Here is a 23,898-nt window from a genome sequence, read left to right as displayed (position 1 = left end):
AAGCATTTAGTGAAGATCTCCTGAGCGACTTTTTCATACTGGACATTGGACATTTTCAGAAGTCAGAAGAGGCCCGAGTCACTCCTAATTTTAAAGTTTTTATAGATTATTCTACATAAATAAATACAAAGAGAAGTTAACCAAATTGTGAGACAATTTAAATGTTTCCATTTATGACATTGTTTCTAACGCAAGTAGAATTCAGTGTAATTTTACCTTTCAGAAGATAACCACAGGGTTTATTCACACATATGAATTAGTATACAGCGTATCAGAAATACTGTGCTCTAGCAGCAGAACACAGAGTTGTAGGCTGTATAATGAAGTGCTTGTTTTCATCCTGTCAGTAGATCATTAGGATAGGTGGGTAGAGATTTTTCACATTTTATATGAAGTGCGTGTGCGGTGACTATGAACTCAGGGCAAAGTGGCCTTCCTGTGCTGTGTCCTTGCTGGAATATCCTCACTGTTGACTGCACCACTTCCTGCCTCGCCTCTGTTAGGCTTATATGAGGGCTCTTCCAGAGAAGGATATGCCAGTTGCTCTCCTATATACTATATATTATGCCTGTGTTGGACACAGTTCTTTTACCCACCAGCTTTTGGACTCAGCTACTGAGAAAGATCAAACAGTTATGGGAAGGTAGTGTTTTTACCTGTCTCCTTCTTTTGTTAGAAATTCCTATAGCTCCCATTAATTTCTCTTTTCAGTTCTTCGCTGATAATGCCACCATATTTAAAATGTCATTGTTTTATAAGTCAACGTTAAAGATTTTACAGGAATCTATAAATGTTCTTGGAAAGGTTTCAGTCAGGGTTAAGTTCCTTATTTCTCTCCATTAAGTTTGTTATTGAAAATTCTTGTGGTTGAGAATTGTTGACAAGGAGGAGCTAAAGATTCACTCAAATTGAAAGAGGTTTACATTTTGTTTTGTTCTTAAGGCAACTGAATTATATATTTTTTTTATTAAACAATATAAGTAAGATTTAGGTTCTAAATGCACTTAGTGCTATATGGAAATTTATTTGAAGAAAAATATATACTTAAACTCTTTTAGTTGTTTTGGAGTTGTACTCAACTGCTTTTTGTGTCAAGCTTTGGAGCAAAGCTTTACGAGTTAGGCAAAATAGGAAGAGAGCTCACCAAGTCTCACCAATTCTGTATTTTTCTCTGTCTAATCAATTTTATATGTCTTTCTGGGCCATCTGGAATTGGAAGGATTAAAGATGGTGAAAATCAGACCCAACCATGGAAAGCTGGGGTAGCATGGAAATATTGGCAATAAATGACTTTTTTCATAGTGTCTATATTTATTCAGTTCCTTCACTAGACAAATTCTTAGTGAATTCTTACTATGTGCAGTCACTGTGCTCTCTGCCAGGGATAAAAGATGGAAACACATGCTTATATGTTCTGGGGGAATACACATAAATAGACAGTCCTAATACATTAAGGCAATTGTAGTATTAAAAGGACAAAACACAGTGGGAGCATAGGAAAAGGAGCTACTAATAGTTTTCTTATCTTGCTACTTTGCTGAATTTGTTTACCAATTCTAATAGTGTTTTGGTGGAGTCTCTACTCTTTTCTAAATATAAGATCATATCATCCACAAAGAAAGTTAATTTAACTTCTTATTTTCCAATTTGGATTTCCTTTATTTCTTTCTTTTATCTAATTGCTCTAGCTAGGACATCTGAATTCCACTCTAATGACACCTCTCTGGTGCCATTGCCCTTATTCATTGTAGTTTACGATTTGTAGAAGTAATATAAACTGAATTTGGATTTCCACAAATAACTTAGATTATATAATTATTTAATTTCTTCTAAATCTGCTTTTCTGTTTCAAAATTAATTAGATATATTTATCCATAGGTGAAAATACTGAGCTCATGTGATTCCTAACTTGTATTTATCACTATTATTAATTATTCCAGTCTACTATAGCTTCCTTTTTATACATGGTTTTAAAAACCTCCTGGGATTTTCAAACACAACTTCTGCCATTATCCTTGTTTTAAAACTTTCTTTGTTTCACTGTGATTAACCAAGTCCTCCACAGACCCGAATAGCCACAATTATTTGGACAAATGACTCAATTTCAAGTTTGAGATACATTTTTTCTGGATACCTGATGTTTACGTGTGGATGTTCCCAGATTTGTGATTGATGCCATGCTATCTTCTCACCTCCAATTGTCTGCGAAAAATCTATCCCTTCAGCCCTACTTTCTTTTATTTTGTTTTTTTCTTTAATTTCTATCATGCCTGTGGTTACTATTCCTTTAGGTGCAATTTCATACTTTGAAATACCTTAAGCAAAACACAGATGTGCAATTATAAGGATATAGTAGATTCCTTTTCTAGGTGATTTATTTACTTCTCACTTGGCTGTAATAAAATCTAATTGGTTAAGTAAATAAAATGCAGCACCCTTTAGTATGTTTTCCACATAGCATCTGTAAGATTTACTTATTTTATTTTTCTAAATCTTTTAGCTAATGTTAAATATTTACTATTCAACCTTAAGAGAAAGGGGAAGAAATCCTGCCCTTTGCCACAACATGGATGGACTTGGAAGACATTAAGCTAAATGAAATAAGCCAGATACAGAAAGAAAAATATTGCATGATCTTACTTATATGTGGAATCTAAAACAACAACAACAAAATCAGTGGTTACCATGGTCTGAGTTGGGGGTCAGGGAATGGGGAAATGTAGGTCAAAGGATACGAAATAGCAAATATGTAGGATGAACACATTGAAAGATTTAATGTACAATATGAGGGCTATAGTTAACAATATTGTATTGTATTTAGGATTTTTGCTAAATGAGTAGATTATAGCTCTCTTGTTGGGGAGAAATGGGTAACTATGTGAGATGATGGAGATGCTCATTCATTCCACTGTAGAAACCACTTCACTGTATATGCATTTTATAACCTAATGTGTACCTTAAATACCCACCATAAAATTTATTTAACAAATGTTAACATTTTCTCAGAATGACTTTATATCCTTTTAAAAGCAATAAAATATTGATACTATGTAGCTGATGACTTCCCTCATTTGTTCCTGTTTCTCCTTCTCTGAATTTGATGTGTATTCTCTATTTCTATGTATTGACTAAACTACCTGTGCTTCTGTGCCTAAACAAGACATATCTACTGAATATATCTTTTTATTATTTCTTAAAATATTCAACATTAGGTTTTCGAGATTTATCCCCGCTGATACATATAGCACTAGTTAATTCATTTTAACTGCTTTATATTTGCTAACACAATCACTTTTTAATAGATATTTAGGTTGTTTCAAATTTCTTGCTATAACAAAAAATGATAAACCTACAGGGAATATCCTTGTGTATTTTCAACCCCGTGAACATCTATCAGACTTTCCCTGGCATAGTCAAGGTTCTGTTCCTAGTAGAATTGCCACAAAGTGTGTACCTTATTCAATGTATAAGATATTCTTTAAAAGTTGTCTGAACTGACTGAATTTACATTTGCACTGACAATGTATAAGTTCCAATTATACACATCATCACCAACAACTGGCATTATCAGGTTGTTTCATTTTTACCAAATCATTGAGTTTGAAATGTTATGTTGTTTTTTTCAAGTTTGCATGACCTCAATTACTAGTAAGACTGAGTGTTTGGAAATTTGTATTCACTTGATGTGAATTGCTACTTCACCATCTTTTTTCCACTCATATATGTGTGTACACATGAACATGAACTCTAAATTATATTTTATTTATTTATTATTCACCTGAGTTGGTATCGATACTATACTGTTGCTTTGCTTAAGAAAGATTTGGACTAAGTTTTGTGCTTGGAATTAATATGGCTGCATCAGGTTGCATTTGGATATTTGCCTGATATATCTTATTTCTATAACTTTATATTGTCTTTCTATGTCTCTTTTTGACAGCAATCACTACTTTTATCCATTATTTTAATCTATTTACACTCTTGTGATTACAAATATATTGGCATCACTTATTCTATTATAGAGTAACTTTCATTTACGATGCTTTTTGTTGTGATAAAATTTAAGATTTCTTATTTTCTGCCTTTTTAGATTTATTGAATTTCCTTTATTCACTTTTTATTTCTTATTTATTTTGGAAGTGATAATTTTCTACCTGTTATTTCAATAGTTTCTCTAAAATTTGCACCTGTAGTTTTGACCGAATAAAGTTAATCAGTATCAGATAGATAATAATTTTTCTCACACACACAACAAAGACAATGACCTTAAATAGTTTAATTCTGATTGTCCTACAATCAGACATGTTCTTTTTCCTAGTATTTTAGCTTCACATTTTTCTTACCCCATCCCAAATTAGTCATTAATATATTATGTTTTGTAATCAATGCATAACTTGACTGACTTGTTTACCAATGCCTTTGTTTATCTATGCTTCTTGCATTCCAGTTCTTCCTTCTGATTATTTACCTTTCACTGAATTTTCGTTTATCAATACTTTCAATACGGAGCTATAAGAGCAATACTCTCTCAGTCTTTGTTGTCTAAAAATGTCTATTTCTCTCACTTCTGTATCAGTTAAACTATATTAACATTCCCAATTATTTTTCACTATGAACCTGTTTCTAAATTATCTTGGGACCACTGTTACTTGTGTGAAAATCTGTCAGCCTAATTTTTGTTATTCTATAAATATTTGGTGTTCCCTTTTTTTGTTGTTGTAAAACTTTTATCATTGTTTTTCAGTGTTTTCTAGTTTCACTATGGTATGTCTGGGTGAGAGTTTGTTTATATTTTCTTCTTTGAAACTCGGTGTACTTTAACTAGAGGACACTTCAGTTCTGAAAGTACTAATTCATGGTCTGTTTGAATACTCCCCTCACTTCTGCAACTCTTTAAAAGAAAAATATGTGGTACTTTATCACATCATCTCAAAGGCTCTCACAGGATAGCTGCTCCCTAACTCTCCAACCTCATCTCTCACAGTACCCTTGAGCCAAAACAGTCTTTAAATCACTCACACTCAGGTGATCTCTTCTGTCAGAGGGCCTTTATCAGGCTCTTTCCTGACAGACTACTTGAACCACTCTTCTGCCAGTAAGCTCCAACTCATCCTTACAGAATGCTTCACTCACCTTTCTGATGGGGCCTTCCTCTTCCCTTATAACATCTTATATTCTTCAGAGTACCTGAGCTAGTTGCACTTTTACAGTTACTTGTTTGAGGATCTAGTCAAAGTCAGGCCCTTTCACTGGATTCCCTGCTCCATGAAAGCAGCGTTTTGTTTGTTTTTTATTCTCTTGGAATTTTATAGGCACTCGGGACATAACAACGTAGAGACTGAAACCAGGTAGGAAGCGTAAAACAAGCAGGAACGGAGGTGGCATTTATTCATCCTGAAAATCAGCTTCACTTCCCTCATAAAACACATGTTTTCTCTCCTTTGCTGCAGAATTTACTACGATAAAATGTGTGGGGTAGATAACCTCCAGGTGAAAGAGGACAGGGACCCAGGAGCCAAGACTGTCTCTCTACCTCTCACATTCTTTAGACAGCCTTTCACTTTAGTTTCTAGACAGAGCAGGTGAATATGCAGCCAACTCGGTGCTCATTTATGGATGAATTCTTTTCTTCCCATTTTCTTCTAGAATAACGGAGCAAGTTTTGAAGTAACAACCACTTCCAAAAATCAAATCGGAAAGAAAATGCTTTTTGCTCACACTTAAACTCAAGAAATAACCCTAGGAGCATTTACTTAACAAATCCTTGCTGAGCCCCTAATTAATACCGCTTGTTATGTTAGGCCTTTAGAATGCAACAGGAAAAATTTTAAGGATGTGTCAGAGTTAACCAGACTAAGAGAAGAAGGAAGAGCATTTCAGGAAGAAATAATGTTTTGTGCAAACATTCTGTGGCAGGAAGCAGACAGACAATTTTGAGGGCCTAAAGAAGACCAGAGAGACTTGGAGCAGAAATACAGAGTTGAGGATTGAGAGTTATTTAGGAGCATGAGACAGTGACTGGAACCGACTCATACTAGCTAAAAAGCCAATCATATTTTTTAAAATTTTGTGAGCTGGTTGGTTGTTAAACATAACAGTTATTAAAAGTGAAACTGGGCCGAAGCGAGTGGATCATGAGATATGCGTTCGAGACCAGCCTGGCCAACATACTGAAACCCCGTCTCTTTTTGTATTTTGTAAAAATACAAAAAAATTAGCTGGGTGTGGTGGCAGACATCTATAATTCCAGCTACTTGGGAGGCTGAGGCGGGAGTATTGCTTGAACCCAAGAGATGGAGGTTGCAGTGAACTGAGATCGCATCACTGCACTCCAGCCTGGACAACAGTGTGATACTCTGTCTCAAAAAAAAAAAAAAGTGAAACTGTGTAAACTTGTAATTAAACTAATTACATTAAAACCAAAGGTTTTCTCATTGTTCCCTGTTATTTTAAATTATTTTACTGCAGTTCACTATTGTTTGTGCTCCTGAGTTTATTTATATATAGTATACTTTTTACTTGTGTGCTACTGTGCATTTATTCCCAACCTCAGACTCAGTAATGTCGCATTACTAACCTGAAATCAACCACAGTGGGATTTTACACAAAACCTTTCGAATGAAGACTTCCTTACACTGCCAAGAGCCAGGTGATAAACACCAGTATTCCACCGAGTGAGACTGTACTGTGCAGAGTCCTGGTGCAGAACCCTGAAGTCTGTCTTAAGAGTTGATCTTTATCACAGGAGAAATGAGCAGACATATAAAGGATTTAAATGGGGAGTTAACGAAAGCACATTTCTGCTTCGAAAAAAAAAAAAAGAAAAGAAAAAGAAAAAGTCATTGAGACTACTGAAATGAAAAAGGAAGTAAAGTGGCTTTAGATAGTCCATATGGCAAATCATAGAGGCTCAGAGTAGGATGACAGAAGTGAAAATGGAGGAAAGTGAATGGATTTAAGATTCATTATTTAGGAGCTAAAATGGAAGGACTTGTTCTCCGGACCAGAAGGCGAGTGAAAGGATGGTATCCAATATAGTTTCTGGATTTCTGATTATTCAGATGTGAGGTTTGTACTGTCATTTGCTAAAATAGAAAATACTAGAAGAAATTTGTGGAATTTATTATATTTGTTGAATGTTTTGAAACTGCTGAGTTTGCAGGCCTTTGAGATATCCAAAGACTGAACCCTGGTGGCATTTACCTGCCTGCTGGAATCAATCACTTAAGAGTCTCGTTGGGAAGAAGTAAAGTCTATATCCTGTCCGACATCTAGATGCTTTTGGTGTTTTCATTTTGAGCCCAATCCTGCCACCATGTGACAAAGAGCCAACTTCACAGTTGATTAAACTTAGACCTAAGTAAAAGAGGAGGGAGCAATCTCCATATGGAATAAATGGGATGGAAATGTGTGAAATGAAGGAACTGTCTCCTTACATAAACTATTTTTAAAACAGCCCGTTAACTTTTCCATTCTTATATATGTATAACAGTGCATATATGGTGGCTATGAGAATAGCCTCCAAGACCTCTGAATGCAGAGTGTAAATGACTGAGGACCCTGATGTTGTACTCTAAAAGCCAGCATTTCAGCAGTGACCACACTGCTGCTCCCAGCCAATGACTGAACAGGGCAGAGACACTAAGGTAGCCCTGTTATGGGAGATGTCAGACTCCCCAATATCCTTGCCAAACTCTCCTTAGAACTGCATTGTCTAAGATACTTCCATTCAATGTTCCTGTCTTCACAACCTTTCTCCTTAACATGGGTGATGACCTGTCTTATGCTCTGATGCCTCTGCCAGCCTTATCTGAGTCCCTGGCCCCTCTGCCTGGTGCCTGTAGTAGCCCTTGACTGATGTGACTTCATGTCATTCCCCCAGTGATAGTAAACGTCTGCTTTTTATTAGTTTAGCGTCCTGGGCCCAAATAATTTTCTTTCCCTTTCTGCAAGGTGAGACAGCTTTTGCTTCTACCCTCTCTCAGAAGCAAAAGATCGTTGCCTGTATCTTACAGGTTGGAGGGTTTCTTGCTAACACACCAGTAAAGGTTCTGCTTTATAAGGAAGAACAGTCTGGGAAGTGGATGGGGTTTTGTGCCTGTGTGCCCAACAGGGCCTCTCTTCCGTCTCTTTTCTCCTCTCAGCCTGAGAGGTCTGTGAAAAGGAGGCCATGAGTGAGTACAGATGTTACTGTGTCTGAGACTTCCCAGGATTCTAAATTGTCATAATAGCACATATTCAACCTTTAATTAGTCATCAAAGTTTTAGTTGTTTTCTTTACCCACTCTGATGGTTGCTGCTTTTTTTCCTGTGATTTTCTAAAGGTTGAACAGTTGATGTCTTCTGTATGTCCTCAGAGGGCTTGAAACTCTTGACAGTTCAGTTCATTTGGTTGCCTTGTGAGGTCAGGTCTCTGTTGGTCTCAAGAAAAGTTATGATTTTGCAGATGATCTTTTTTTTCTTATTTCAAGATTGGAAGCAATGTTCTCCTACAGCTTTCTACATGTTAAGCAGAAGGGAAGCACTTTCTGATTATTTTAAAACATCAGTTATATTTCTGCATCAGGTTTCGTATTTTATGGGTGGGTATATCAGAGTCAGAAATAGAATGCATATATAAATCATATGTTATGTTCTAGGCATGTGAAATTATGTTATCAAACAGTTGGTCCTCTGTGTGATGGTCACTATTCTGTAAATTTATTGACTGAAAACATCAAGCAACAATGGAATGCTCAGTTCAATATCAGTTAAAGCTCCCATAGCAGATTTCCCCTAGACAAAAAGACATTGTTTCTAGTATACTTTGTTTGGGTCATTCTTCAAAACAATTACCTTGTCCTTTCCACCAGGTGGTTGACCAGATTGACACCCTGACCTCTGACCTACAGCTGGAGGATGAGATGACTGACAGCTCCAAAACGGACACGCTGAATAGTAGCTCAAGTGGCACAACAGCCTCCAGCCTAGAGAAGATCAAAGTGCAGGCTAATGCACCGCTTATTAAACCCCCAGCACACCCATCTGCTATCCTCACGGTCCTGAGAAAGCCAAACCCTCCACCACCTCCGCCACGGTTGACACCTGTGAAGTGTGAAGACCTCAAAAGGGTGGTTCCAACTGCCAATCCCGTAAAGACCAATGGCACCCTTCTACGAAATGGAGGCTTACCAGGTGGACCTAACAAAATTCCAAATGGAGATATCTGCTGCATACCCAACAGTAACTTGGACAAGGCTCCAGTTCAGCCTCTGATGCATAGACCTGAAAAAGACAGATGTCCCCAGGCAGGGCCTCGAGAACGAGTTCGGTTCAATGAAAAAGTACAGTACCATGGCTATTGTCCTGACTGTGATACCCGGTATAACATAAAAAACAGGGAGGTCCACTTACACAGCGAACCTGTCCACCCACCAGGAAAGATTCCTCACCAAGGCCCTCCCCTCCCTCCTCCACCCCATCTCCCTCCTTTCCCACTAGAAAATGGGGGAATGGGAATAAGCCACAGTAACAGCTTCCCCCCTGTCAGACCTGCAACTGTGCCTCCTCCCACTGCACCAAAACCACAGAAGACGATCTTGAGGAAATCAACCACTACAACCGTGTGATGTATGCCATTAAAAAAAATGTTTTTTTTTAATTTTCTATATTATAAACATAAAATAATAAGTAACGAGCACTTTCTACTCAAGCAATAAAAAGCCCAAATATATTAATCCTGCATTCAGCAAAGTGGCATAAAAATCACCTGGTAAGTATGCAGCACATTGCTTATATCCTGGGTATGCATTATTTTAAATGTTGTATCATTAAAAACCTCAGAATGATGAAAAATACGAATGCATTGTTTTTGCAATTGACCTATGACAAACTGTGAACCTGCAGATTTCACCTATTTTGATTTACTATAAGAGCTGGGATTTGATTCATTTTATTTATGCCTAAGTCATCTATGCATTAACATGTCATATTCTTAACTTTGATCTAATGCTTTTTACTAGGAAATTTTAATACTGAAGGACTATTTTATTATTTTTTTCTAAAGATGTTTGTCACTAGTTTTTCATTATTAAATGCTGAGGCCAATACCAAGAAGTTTATTTTCTATATTATACAATTATGAATTACGTGCTCAGCTATATATGTAATAAAATACTTTGGTCTGTGGAAATACTGTTAAATCAATAAACAATAGTAAATAATGACAAAACCAAATGTTCCTCAGAATTAAACTGAAGTAGTGGTTCATTTAATCTCATTTAACATTCCTCAAAATGGGCAGCAAATCTGACAGAGTTTGGAGAAGTTACAGTGAGTGTATATCAGAATTTTCTAAATGCAATATCATATTCCACATCATAAATAGAAATTTACACACTACATATTTTATATTTCCATTTGGTACTTCAAGAGCCTTCTGTCGAACTCTCCCTATGTTGCCAAGCCCTCCTCATACTCAGCATTCTTCCAGGATGGACCCTAAACTATTACATTGAGGCTGTAGGGTGTTTTGCCTCCTGCATTAGCAAACTCTTTGCCTCCGCAAGTGAACCCACATTTACAGGAGAATTATAGGGGGAAATCTGAATGCTTCTGGTATCAGGAGGTGTTCAGCATTGGGCATAAGTTTTTCCCCCTCAGAGTTGAAAGATACCGTGGGCTGTTGCTGTCCTCTAAAAGAAAGAGAAGGAATCTTTCCTTCTAACATCAACTAAAAATCCTCCTCTTCAGTCTTATCTACCAGCTTAAGAAACTTTACCCACGCGTGGGCCAAATTTAACTTCCAATTGCATTCATTTCAATTGATGAGATATTTTGTCCTGGAGCTGGAAATGAGTTTCTCTCCCCTAGAGTTATGATGAGGACAGGTTCCTGAAAACAAAATTGATTCATTTAGTGGTAAGAGTAGAGGGAGTCATCTTTTGTGGAAATGTAGTTATTGCACAACTTGATACAGAATCCGATGGCTTTTATGAATATTTGGCTTTTGCTCTCAAAATTGTAATCTTTGCACAGGGAGGTAGCCTTCAATCATATTTCTTTCTTGCCTTTTTCAAGCTAGATCATGGTAATTTAAATAGTGTTTTTGACAGCTTCCTATTAAAAATGATTATATATTTTAGATGGAATACAAAAAGAAAATAGGCCTTCTCTTTTGAAGGAACAATCAAATGAGTAAAAAACAGAATGTCATGTTAAATATTTACTCAGCATGCATTATGTTTCATAGATGTTGGACATGAAGATAATGAAAGCAAAATAATCAGACATATAATAATCGGAAAGTTACAAAACATAGATCCATAATCAAGAAAGGCCATAATCTAAAATTTGTTATCTATATTATTAAGAAGTTTAATAGATATGAGCCAAGTAAATAAATAATAGACTTATTAAATACCAAAATAATGTGTTCTTAACTTTTCAATGCATGCATTTAGTCTTGATATAAATAAAGCCAGGGTTTTATCATATTTCTAGGGTTAAATAATTACTTCGTTTCACATGTCTATCAAGAGCTAGACCGTTCAATATTATACACAGTTGTAGAAAACATGCAGTTTTCTTTCTTCAATTCATCTTTCGTCTTCCGCCAGTTACTGTGACCTAATAATCAACCTATAGTTTAATACTGTGACACTTTTCGATGTCTGGGATCCAAACCTGATCCCAAGGTAGAGCTTTCTAGCAACGACACATCACCCACAGAACAGATAATTTCCTTGCAATAAAGCAAGATGAATAAATTGAAACATTCAAGTTGGTTGAGTAAAGACATTGAGCCAGATGCCTAGAAACAATCGCAGAGTTCCAAATCCATTTCTCTTTCTCTAAGTATAGGCAAACCTTCTCCATGAAAGACTATATTTTTCTGTGTGATTGGCGACATACACCAAAACTACATTTGTTTTTATTCAACACATAAATAATTAACTACTGGCTTAGAAATCTGAGTTAAATACCATCCCCCAAATGTTATAGTTTTGACCTTGCTAATAAGGACCTTACTCTTTTATGATAGTTTATTCATAATCAACATTTAATGTTAGATTACAGCAGTCTTAGGACTTATTTTGAATTTATTTACTCCATGCTGTTTCATTTTTTATTAATGCATGGAATATATTGTACCAATATGTTTTCTTGCCCAAGTGATGATATTGCCACATTCATTGGAACTTAGTTATAGTTTTACATATATACAAACTTGTAAAACAGAAAGCAGTTAACATAGAGCATCATAATATTTGCCTGCAAACTTATAATTAAAATGTCATAAGTGGCAGCACAGTTTTTGTAATCAGCCAACATTGCTTTCAAAATGTAAATGTTGAAGTGCAAGCTCTACACATCATCCATTAAATCATCATAAAATAGAGTACATACTTCCTCTTCCTAAAGACCATAAACAGAAATGTTTTCCTCAAATACTTGAGACTGCATTTTGGTAACAATGTGCATTTGAACACTTTTATTTACACATAGTGTTTACCACAGAGCCAGCATTCATACTCCTTTGAAGGTGACGTTTCCACAAAATGTAAAATGGTAATACACTTCTTATGATAATCTCCATTCATACTGTAAAAATAGGGCATATTTCAAAAGGCATGGTACTCATTAATTAAATTGGAATACACTTTTTTTTTTTTTACTTTAGACAAAGATTTTCCCATTTTTGGAGTTTATTGTATTTCTACTGATGAAAGGTGAAAAGAAAATAAAAATTGATCAAAGTTATCTTCCACCTACCAATAGTTGTAGCAGTTGTAAAGGGAAATAAAACACATTTTTAAGGTCATGCTTAAGCGAAATCTAAAAATATCTTCACAAAAATACAAGGGCATACAAAAACAAATTTTTCACTCTTCCAATTTATGTTATTATATCAATTTCTTCCCTCATTCATTGAATAATATTGGAAGAAATGAATCTACTATTAGCAGAAGTGGTTTAATTAACCTCAATTATCCTGTGTTTGAATTATAACTGCATCCTAATTATTCAATGAATAAAGGAATACGATACAGTTGATATAGCTTTCTGTGGACAGATGAGCATGACCGGAATAGCAGCTACTCACAGTCTCTGAAACTATACAAGACCTTGAATCTACAAAGTTTAATTATAGCTCTTTCTGGGTGCTCCATGAAGAAAGGTCTGCATTTAGTTCTGCATATAATTGCACAAGGAATGGTGTGATCAAGTCGTGAATCACTGCCTTGACTGAATTTTTTTCCATGGATTGTATGTGACGATGCGATGCTGAGTCTTGTAATTATCCTGACGATTTTGTTTGTTGCTTCTAATTCTCTGTTGGCAGCACATCTTGCTATAACCTATGTTCCAAGTTGTAGCAAAAGATTACATTGCAAGGTACTTTGATGAAACACTGATGATTTCTAAGTGGGGAAATGATTTATGAGCAATAAAGTTCTATAAAAAGCCATATCATGAAAGTAGATAAAGTGCACAGCATCGGACAATTACTAGACATTTTCACAAAATCACATCACATTTTCTGGGTCAATGTGTAGCTATGACACATTTAAATGTTTACAGTAAACATTTTGGAGTTTTCGAATTCTTCAAGTAACATGATTCTGAAATAATGGCAGATGTGATGCTATGATTAAGGCACACAGTAGTATTGAACATAAAACTGCAGTTAGTCTTATCTTCATGGAGTAGCAATTATGAAAGCTGTCATTTCATTTGAAGCACTTGTTTATCATTCTGATCTATTGGAGAAAAAACATCCTGAAGTGTAATATAAAGAAGCTTTACAAATAACTCTCTTTTTAAAATATGGTTAAGCTGACATGGGGTATGGAATTGTGTAAGACAAAGGGAAAATAAGGAGGAAATATTGCTTATAATTTATAACTTCTAGACTCATCAAATATAGGTAGACTAATATTAACTTCTTTCTCAAACTTAACATATCTCTAATACTAATACATAACATAGGAATTAGTACACTTATTTACAAACGGACTAATTCCAGACCTCAGTTTCAATATTCTGCCAAAATTTTCCCCTTGATAAGTGTTGGGCTGGCATTTTGTGCTGCCAGCATGACTCACCATGCTTTTTCTCTCCACAGTATTGCCACTTAATTGTGTTCTTCATAGCCCCAAACTTTGTAAATCTTTCCTTTATTTCGATCAGTTATTTTGACGCTTGAAAGGGGTTACCTAATGTTGTTTTGACATTCTTAATGTGTTTGATCTTTGCAGAATATGAAAGGGATTTCAGGCAATTTAGCTACCATCTAAAATGAACGAGCTGCTGAATAATGCAAGCCTCATTTTCTCATGTATTTTACCAGTGGCTTCACCTTTTAGTTTTTTTCTCTAAGTTCAAAGACTATTATTTTGGATCTTTTCCCTAAGAAGTTCTGATTCCATAGAATTATGCCATTGACCCTGAATTTGTCACTATCATACACTGGTGTTTCACTTGTGAATTTCATCTATTTAACATTGACCCCTAAAGCCAAAAGTAGCAATAGATGTACTCCATGGAACCTCTAAAGAGTGCATTAAAACTCTCTCTAATAAAAGCATTCCTATACTTTTGTTATTAGGCTATGGATATGATTTCCCTGTATTTCATAATGTAATTGTCAATTATCCTAACCACTCAAAGGGATTTTAGACCAGCTAAATAAAACAATGTGTGCCTCAAGTGGGTCAGGGTTCATGGCAGCAAGATACATGCTATCTAATCCTTATCAAGGGCTTACTTTATTCTAAACACTCTTCTAAGGGTTTTACGTGAATATAAAACATTTCCTCATAACATCATTTTTTCCTTCGACCCGATGTCTTGGACACAATTATTATCCACATTTTACATATGAGAAAACTGCGGTTTTGGAAACTGGTTGCCCACGATCTTAGGGCCAGTAAGTGGTCAAGCGGAATTATAAGATAGGCAGTCTGCCTCCACAATCCATATTCTTTACTATCTTTCAGCAGCACCTAAAACATCGATCCTGCATTGTGTACAGGTAATCTGTAGAGTTGAAAGTCATCGTTTTCTGGAATTTGCCTTAGAAGGCTGTTGGGAGATATAAGATAGAAAAATAAACGTATTTCTGTGTTAGCCAAGATAGACTAGGCTATATGCTATGGTAACAAATAACTCCAGTATCTCAGAAACATCTGAATTCTTTGTTATGAACTCTGTCAGAGTTCATCCTGAACCTGGGAGAATCTTCAGAGCAGGAGTCTCTCAAATGGTTTATTCATTGGTAAAGACTGTTGACCCTGGGAATCCAACATTCTCATCGAGGATCATCACAACATAGTAAGGGGCACCTGGAGAATCTTATTGATGCTTTTACATCAGTTAAGATTTATGCACCAAAGATTGGTGCTTTGACGCCCTTGCATGTGTCGTTGGCCAAAACTAGTCACATGGCTTTTTTGTAGTCCCCATATGCCCAGAAATGGAAGGAGATCTGCATATGGGTGTGGGCCCAAGTCATAGCCATCACAGTTTCAAAGGGGTAATTTTTTAGTGTCTGAATATTTTATAGACTCTTGAAGACTTTGTTTTCTTTTTGTATTACCTCATGCTCACTTCATCTCACCATAAACTAGGATGTCATTTTATTTTAAACACAGATACAAATGAATCTACTATAACTCTGCTAAAAGCTTAGCAGGAGGAATTAACAACATTTAGTATGATGAGGATTGAGGGTTTTTTTTTTTTTTTACAAATTTTAACAACCATATTTGAATTCTATCTGAGAATAGTCACCAACAGGCATTTTTAAGTTAAACACTTTAGAATTTCATACTAAATTTTCAGTTGGCAAGTTTCTGAATAAATAATCTTTCAATTATAATTAGGTTCCTAAATGAATTGTCCCCCAAATATTACATAAACCTAATTTGAAGATACTAATCTCTCCAGAATAGCCAAATAAATATCATGATGTACTACAGAAATTTAGGACCATGATGATGTAAATTATGATATATGTATATATAATATTAATCTGGACTACAATATATTAGGATCAAAATATCGATTTGAAACAAGAAAGTCTGTGTTTGAGTCTCGATCCTCCCAGATCTTTTTTTTTTTTTTTTTGAGACGGAGTCTCGCTCTGTCGCCCAGGCTGGAGTGCAGTGGCCAGATCTCAGCTCACTGCAAGCTCCGCCTCCCGGGTTTATGCCAGTCTCCTGCCTCAGCCTCCCGAGTAGCTGGGACTACAGGCGACCGCCACCTCGCCCGGCTAGTTTTTTTTGTATTTTTTAGTAGAAACGGGGTTTCACCGTGTTCGCCAGGATGGTCTCGATCTCCTGACCTCGTGATCTGCCCATCTCGGCCTCCCAAAGTGCTGGAATTACAGGCTTGAGCCACTGCGCCTGGCGTTCCTCCCAGATCTTAAGTGCTCCTGAGAGAATTACTCAACCAGGTTTGAAATTTCGTTTAAAGTATAGATAACGGTGCCACTCTTTCTACCTAATGGGGCTGTTGGGTCACTAAGTATGTTGGGTCACCTGGAATCTTGAGATTACCAGGACTCCTCCATTACAATGTAATAAACAATATCAACAGAAGGATGCTACAATTACACAAACCCCAGATGAACTTCTAAGGCAATGGGACTACAAGCTTTAGTTCTTTCCTAGACAGCAATGCTGAAATGCAAAATGGATGAGGCAACATGGATATGCAATTTCAGGATTCAACAAGTCTGCAACCTTCAGAGTTATTGAATAGACAGAGCCACTAAATTATTCTATTTCATTCTTTACAGAGGTCAGAAACATGTCCCAAACTTTTATAATATATTCTAGATTGGTGCTAACTGGACTATGTATGTTCTCATAGGAAATTATTATTTCCTCAATGCTTTGCTTTAAATTTTACTGTGTTATTTGCATGGGATAAAAGCTCTTCTGCTAACACAGAATGGGTTACACACATAGTTAAGGTCAGTTGTATTTTCTGTTTATTTACTCAAACTTCAACTCTTTCTCAACCCATGTCTTTCTTGCAGTAACATTTATAGAAATGATATGTATTACCCCTGTTTAATTTTATCTAATCCTTCACAAAGTCTTGGTCCTGTACTCATTCCTCAAATTACGTGGTTTCACACATTTTATTTCTAAATATGTATTTCTCTAGTAACATTAATTGTATATCTTCTATTACCACTCAGTTTCCTAACAATTTCCCCTGCATTCCTCCTCTGAAGGACACCACCCGACAACACGTTGTTATGAGGCCCTAATTACTTAATAAATGTGAAAATTCTAAGAGTAAAACCTTGAACAAATACAAATCATTGTTATTAATTTGTGATACTTCTTACCAAATTATTCGTGTTCTTTGTTAATATGGTGGATTATTTTTTATTTGCCTTAGTTGATGCTAATGATGTTGTTTTCATCTTATTTATAAAGTAATCACTTTACTTAGATATTTTTGTAGTTTATATTATCAGGTAAGCCTAATGATTTTCTTAGAACCTTGCCGATTCATTTGTAGAAGTCTCATTTTTGATGGATTATATTTTGTGAATTAAGAAGTCAGCAAATGAACATGATAAAATTCTAAGAAAACTGAACCAAAAAGTATGGTTTATTAAACTGTTTTGACAAGTGTAGCCTAGTTTTAATTACAATAACATGTAATAGCACATGAATAAATGTATTTAGAATATAATTCGTGAAACTAAAGTCTAATACACTAGTAATCTTTGCATCTTCTAAAAATATTCATATAAGAATAAATCATCTTTTATTTTAAAAAAGTCTAGGTTTATGGTTTAAAACTTAATTTATCAGTGATATTTTAAAAATTCTGACCAAGCATTAACTACTGCTCTGCTTTAATAAAAGTTTGTGATATATCTGAATACATATTACAGTGAAGGGCATTTCAAAAGGACTGAGAACTGGAGTCCTATGGTTACAGTGATTTATGGCTTCACACATTCACCAGTATGAATATTGCCAATAAAAGTCCAAAAATATCATCTGGAACTATTATTTTCTACCAGTTCAAACCACTCTTTATGACAAAAAAGGAGTATTTGGATTGATTTATTTTATCTTCTTTTAAAAACTTTATAGTTGTATCAAATAATGACTATCTTATGTGATGTTGAAAATACAGTACTGAAGTTCTGAGTTTATAAAACGTTTCTTTTTCTAAGTGGACATATCTATCGGTTATTAGGGAATTAAAATTAGCTCCTCCATATGACTTCTCAGTAATTTTTCTGATTACCTAAACTCCAAATTTCAGCTATAGTTAGCTTTTCAATCTCTCATTTTTTTTTAAATCTAAGTAATTTTAACTTTTTGCCATGTCTTCCTTTGTAAAGTCATTCCCAATGACTCTCCTCAGATGGGCTTTTGTTGTCTCCCTTCTGAAAGTTGCATTTGCCACCTGCCTGCTCATTTGACCTCTTGCCTTAGTTTCTACTCCATCCTGCCAATACCCAACAGAGAAAATTTCCTCTCACCATTTCATCTCAATCCAAAAATGTTGATGGTTTAGGACTGTCTGCTATTTAAAATTCTTACCTCTGGGCTTAGCAGTCCTAACAAAAACACCTCAAAGTCTATCTTTATAATCTCCCAATCTAGCGACCCCAAACCTGAGAAGGCTGCTCCACCTGAGTAGTCTAATTACTGTTCCCCTGACATGCCTTGCTGCACCTTTTCCTGGACTTGTGACCCAGCCTGAAATAACTTCGTTTTGTAAGCCTTGCTCTGTAGATTTTCACCATTTATCTGAATCTTATCCTAACTTGTAAAAAAAATCTATTCTAACCATATATATATATAAAATCGGGGCGGTGACTCATGCCTGTAATCCCAGCGCACTGGGAGACCGAGGCGGGTGGATCACGGGGTCAGGAGTTCGAGACCAGCCTGGCAAAGATGGTGAAACCGCGTCTTTACTAAAAAAAAAAAAAAAGGCTGGGCGTAGTGGCGGGCGCCTGCAGTCCCAGCTGCTCGGGAGGCTGAGGCAGGAGAATGGCATGAACCCGGGAGGCGGAGGTTACAGTGAGCCGAGATCCCACCACTGCACTCCAGCCTGAGTGACAGAGTGAGTTTCCATCTCAAAAAAACAAAAAACAAAAAACCAAAAAAACCCACAGTGGTATAATGAGTACAACACAGGTAAAAATTCACAAACAAAACAAAAATATATAGAGAAAAAATAATTGGTAATTAAATAAATATAATTTTGTAGTGTGCATATTTTCTTAAATTAGCACTATTATTAAAGGCAACACTTACCATACCTACTTTTACTAACAAGAAACTATAGGGTAAATAAAGTCGAAGAAATGTAAAATGATTAAATTGAATTCCTTCACTTTATTGACCTCTTAATAGGCTGAATAAACTTGTGAAAACACATGCACAGAAATGTAAGTTTCCTCATTTGAGATAAATTATATTCCTATTTCCTCCAACGAAGTGGTTCTCTAGAGAAGATGAACTGCTACAAAGTGGTGTGTTAGAATCTGAATCTTGGTTCAGAAGAGGTAAGCAAGAAAATTTGAGCTAATGATGTAAAATGCTGTAACATATTCAGAAAGTGCTCAACAAAAAGAAGGAGAGGAAGTGGAAAATGAAATTAAGAAATATACACTCACCACAAAAAATATATGTGAAGTAATGCATATGTTAAATCGCTCAATGTAGCCATTCCACAATGCATACATATTTCAAAACATGTTATACTTGATAAATACATATAAATGTTTTGTCTATTTTTTTTTTTTTTTTTTTTGAGACGGAGTCTCGCTGTGTCGCCCAGGCTGGAGTGCAGTGGCGCGATCTCGGCTCACTGCAAGCTCCGCCTCCCGGGTTCACGCCATTCTCCTGCCTCAGCCTCCGAGTAGCTGGGACTACAGGCGCCCGCCACCACGCCCGGCTAGTTTTTTGTATTTTTAGTAGAGACGGGGTTTCACCATGTTAGCCAGGATGGTCTCGATCTCCTGACCTCGTGATCCACCCGCCTCGGCCTCCCAAAGTGCTGGGATTACAGGCTTGAGCCACCGCGCCCGGCCTATCTATTTAAATAAATAAATAAAAATGTTTATGAAAGAAATAAGCAATTAATATATTGTACTTAAAATTTGACCTGAACCAAGAAAATAAAATAAAAGTTAGGCCCTTAAATTAATGCATGAAGATTTAGTTACACTTTTATCACTTAGATTATAATATTTATGTTTACTTTTTTTAAACAAGTTTGAAAGGAAAACAAATTTGAAGATAGTCTCTACTTTGACTGACTTTATGTGGAGAAAAAGTTGCTTTTTCCTCTCAGAAGCAAATAGCTGATAAGAAGGATTTCTGAGACAGGTCCCTTGTATAAATGTTCCCATGAGGATGAGGCTTTTAGTTAGGTTTATATTCAGTCATTCAGTTTCATGCATTTAAAGATCCATCTCATGCTAAACCCCATCCCAATCACTATGGTGATGTAGGTGGGACAAGAATGAGTACTCCCTGCTGGCAAATGATCTCCATGTCAGATACAAAGATAAAAATATAAGAGATAAATACAATTTGCAACTGGAATTGTACAGATGGCATTCTCCTTAAACCATCCTAAACCTGTCCACTTACTGGAATAAACACACAAAGTTATATGAGTTTTCTGCCCAGTGAGAAAATTCTAATAGTTTTAGTATGGTTATGTTCAGCATTTACATCAAATTTATTTTCTAAGCCTAGTGAACTGAAGCCTCATGTTGTTTCATTTCCTGTGGAGTGCCGTCATGTGCACTGAATACACAGCATTCTTTCTTTTGTGTTTGATGAAATCACTTTGGTAAAGATACAGCTGCCATCCCAATATGTATTTGTTTACTGAATTCATAGAATGAACAATCAGATGTAAAGTGCTTTATTGATTATCTTTTCCTATTCTCATGGCTTTGTCTGTTGCTTTTGTTTAATGTGTTGTTCCTTGCAATGTTTGAAGAGATTGGAGTGAGATTTGAAAATACTATTTTTATGTCTGTGGTTCTCTGTGTGAGAGTTTTCTTATTGATAGTTAAAAAGTGTGACATTTACTTAGCATGCAGTTATAAAGGTTAGTCCTCATAGATTTCCTAATCCATGAAATAAGGAAAGTTATTCTGGATTTCTTATAATTTAAATCCCACATAAATAGCTGCCAATTACATAATATATCCCAATTCTTTGTACACAGAGATGAAATTGGATTTGTCAGTATGTGCTGTCTCTAGGTATTTTGGGAGCTTTTCTGTAATGATTTAGATACTGAAGATACAGCTGGACTTAGGTAGACAAACAGAATTTTGGGCTTTTGTTTCTTTGTTTTTCCACTGTCAAAATTCAAACACAGAAGTTAACATAAGAAGCCTTTCTCTTAAGAGAACACAGGCTCCTTTCTAAACTGTAGAAAAGAGCTCTTTAAAAAAGGGGTATGGAAAACAAAAATTTTGTTGGTGGTGGAGAAGGATAAAAGATCCTTCTAGATTCTGAGCAGATAGTGCTATGAAAAACTGAGTTCCCATCCAATCTGGAATCTTGGAAATGGGCAGAGATGGGTGGAGGGGAGGCCTGGTTTCTATGAGTGTGGGAAACTGACATCATTGGCTTGAGGTTGTTTTCTTCTTTTCCCTCCTTTCCTGGCCTAAGGACGTGTTGCAAACCTGAAAGAATGCAGGGTTTCTATATAAATGTTGTACTATTTGCACCAAAGAGAACACGATTTTATTTTCCAGATGGAGAGATGAGCAAATCTAAGAATATATGTTCTAAAAATTCTTAGCATTTTATGGTATAGAAACTAGAGCACCAATGTACTCAGGAGTATTTTAAAACTCATGAGCCTTATTTCTTTGCTTTCTGTTATATACCAATATGAATCATAATCCTCTCTAAACATCAGAATCACTTGGGAAGCTTCACACCCTGTTTCCCAAGCTGGACCAATTAAATCAGAATCTCTTTATGGTGGCTTCAGACATCAGTAGACTTCAAATGACCCAGGTGATTCTAGTATATCAGCAGAATTAACAATAATTAAATAACACAATACAGAGAATGGCACATCTGTTATTATTTTATCCTAATTGAGACAGCATAGAATCAGTACTTATGAAGCCTATTATGCGTTTTTTTCACCATATGTGTAAAAGACAAGAATGTACTAGAAATTTATATTTTAAAAAGCTTATGTGGAGCATTAAAACCTTTTTTTAATTTAATATAGTATTAAAAAGTAATTCCTGGGCTAGAGATCCATTTAAGATTAGTTTAGAGTGGGAAGTATATGACTTCCATGCATTACTTTAACACTTAAAGTTTCTGTGATTCACTGGCTCAGTGTCCATTGTAAAAAAACGAGAATACATTTCAACAATAAATTGTTAAAAAGAGTGAAGTCTTAATATTTTGCATTCAAAGAATATTGCTTAGGTATCAGTAATATGCTTAGGTATCAGTAATTCTGAAATGATTATGTATATATAATGTTATGTTAATTATATGAAAATTATTCATTTATAGCTTTTATTCAGATATTCTGATGGTGCAGTTAAGCTAAACTATCCAATAAAATATCCCAACATTGTCAGAAATGTTATATTCTTCATGATATCCCTCAAATTTTTTCTGTATATCATGTTGACAAATTATAATAAGCATATATATCTTAGTATGTTCCACATGTGCTTTTAAAAACTTTATCTGTTCATCTTTTAAATTTTTATTCTAGGGAAATAGAAGTCAATTTTCAGTGTTCAGGAAAATGATATTCTTCAATATCAAATATCCAAATGATATTTTCTGTTCATTATGTTTTTTCTTTATAATCAGCTTATATTTTCCACACTGGCTTTAACAAAATTTTAATTTTAATTTATTCTCATGTTTTTGTGGTCTCTAGCTAAGGCAATAAAAGTCATTTTCTGACATTCAGGATATAAGTTAATAACAACAACATTATAATCATTATGATCATTATGTATATTTGAATGTATAGTTAATACGAAAGATAGCAATAAGTATAAACAATTCACAGTGCTCTTCTCTGACTCTGTAGTAATTATTGGTAGAAATAAATATTGTCAGTTAATAAACTTGAACTGGAGCCTGGTACAGGATGATGTGGATAGAAAAAAAATTGTAACACATGAGAGCCTAAAAAATATGAATTATTCTAACAGCAAAGATCTTGGTACATCACTAGTTGCTTATTGCATAACAGAAAATGAACCTCTGAAAAAACACATTTACTCAAAAATTCACATTGTATCTTTCATCATTGTGCTTTAACAGTCATATAACGAAGTTCAGAGACATGTAGTCTAATTAAATGGGTACAAAAATGGCTTCCAATGGCCTTACAAATGATCCCAGTAAATAATAACGAGAAAGACACCACATTAATGAAAATGACAATTTTATTCTTTTGTGCTCAAAGAACTACTTGAAAGAAGGGTTTCTCTGGTTTAACTCTGTATTACCTTTAGATTAAGATGGACTTCGCGATTTTACATTTGATGGCTGCTAAGCAAGTCATCACCATGCCTCCTGATGTAATGACATGTAGATATTCTTACCTCTTGATTTTTGTCAGTTCCTAGAGAAGAAACTAGCAGTTTGACTTTGGGGACATATTTTCACTCTCTGCTTGAAATTTATGTTAATATTTGAGCTGAAGACCTTTTGCTTTCTCTGGCCAGGTTGCAGCCGTCAAAGTCCCGTCATTGTTATTGGCGTTAATGTGCACACCATTCAGGCCGGCTCGGTGGATAGAAATAGAACTTGCTGATATGCTCCTTCAGCCTGTTTCTTCATTTAACAAAACAGCAAACACACAAGGAATTTTTTTTTAAGTTGTTCAACTGCCATATCACAC

The 23,898-nt window shown here is 35.4% G+C and overlaps 1 protein-coding gene across 8 annotated transcripts in view; it reads left to right on the top strand.

Moving 5' to 3' along the window:
- Positions 1 to 23,898, top strand: part of LOC105500037 (proline rich 16) — a 317,629-nt gene that overhangs the window by 202,979 nt on the left and 90,752 nt on the right. For 5 of the 8 annotated variants that reach the window (XM_011772938.3, XM_071098556.1, XM_071098557.1 and 2 more), the window contains one exon: positions 8,853 to 18,870. In XM_011772938.3, the coding sequence (XP_011771240.1) occupies positions 8,853 to 9,608 (756 nt within the window). In that variant the 3' untranslated portion in view covers positions 9,609 to 18,870. Of the gene's footprint in view, positions 1 to 8,852; positions 18,871 to 23,898 lie in introns of those variants that run through there. The other 3 variants (XR_011624744.1, XR_011624745.1, XM_011772936.3) reach the window with 2 other exon arrangements.

Source organism: Macaca nemestrina, chromosome 6 (genome assembly GCF_043159975.1).
Source record: "Macaca nemestrina isolate mMacNem1 chromosome 6, mMacNem.hap1, whole genome shotgun sequence".
Taxonomy (NCBI): domain Eukaryota; kingdom Metazoa; phylum Chordata; class Mammalia; order Primates; family Cercopithecidae; genus Macaca; species Macaca nemestrina.
Note: the sequence above shows the minus strand (reverse complement) of the source record. Positions and strands in the feature narration are given on the sequence as shown.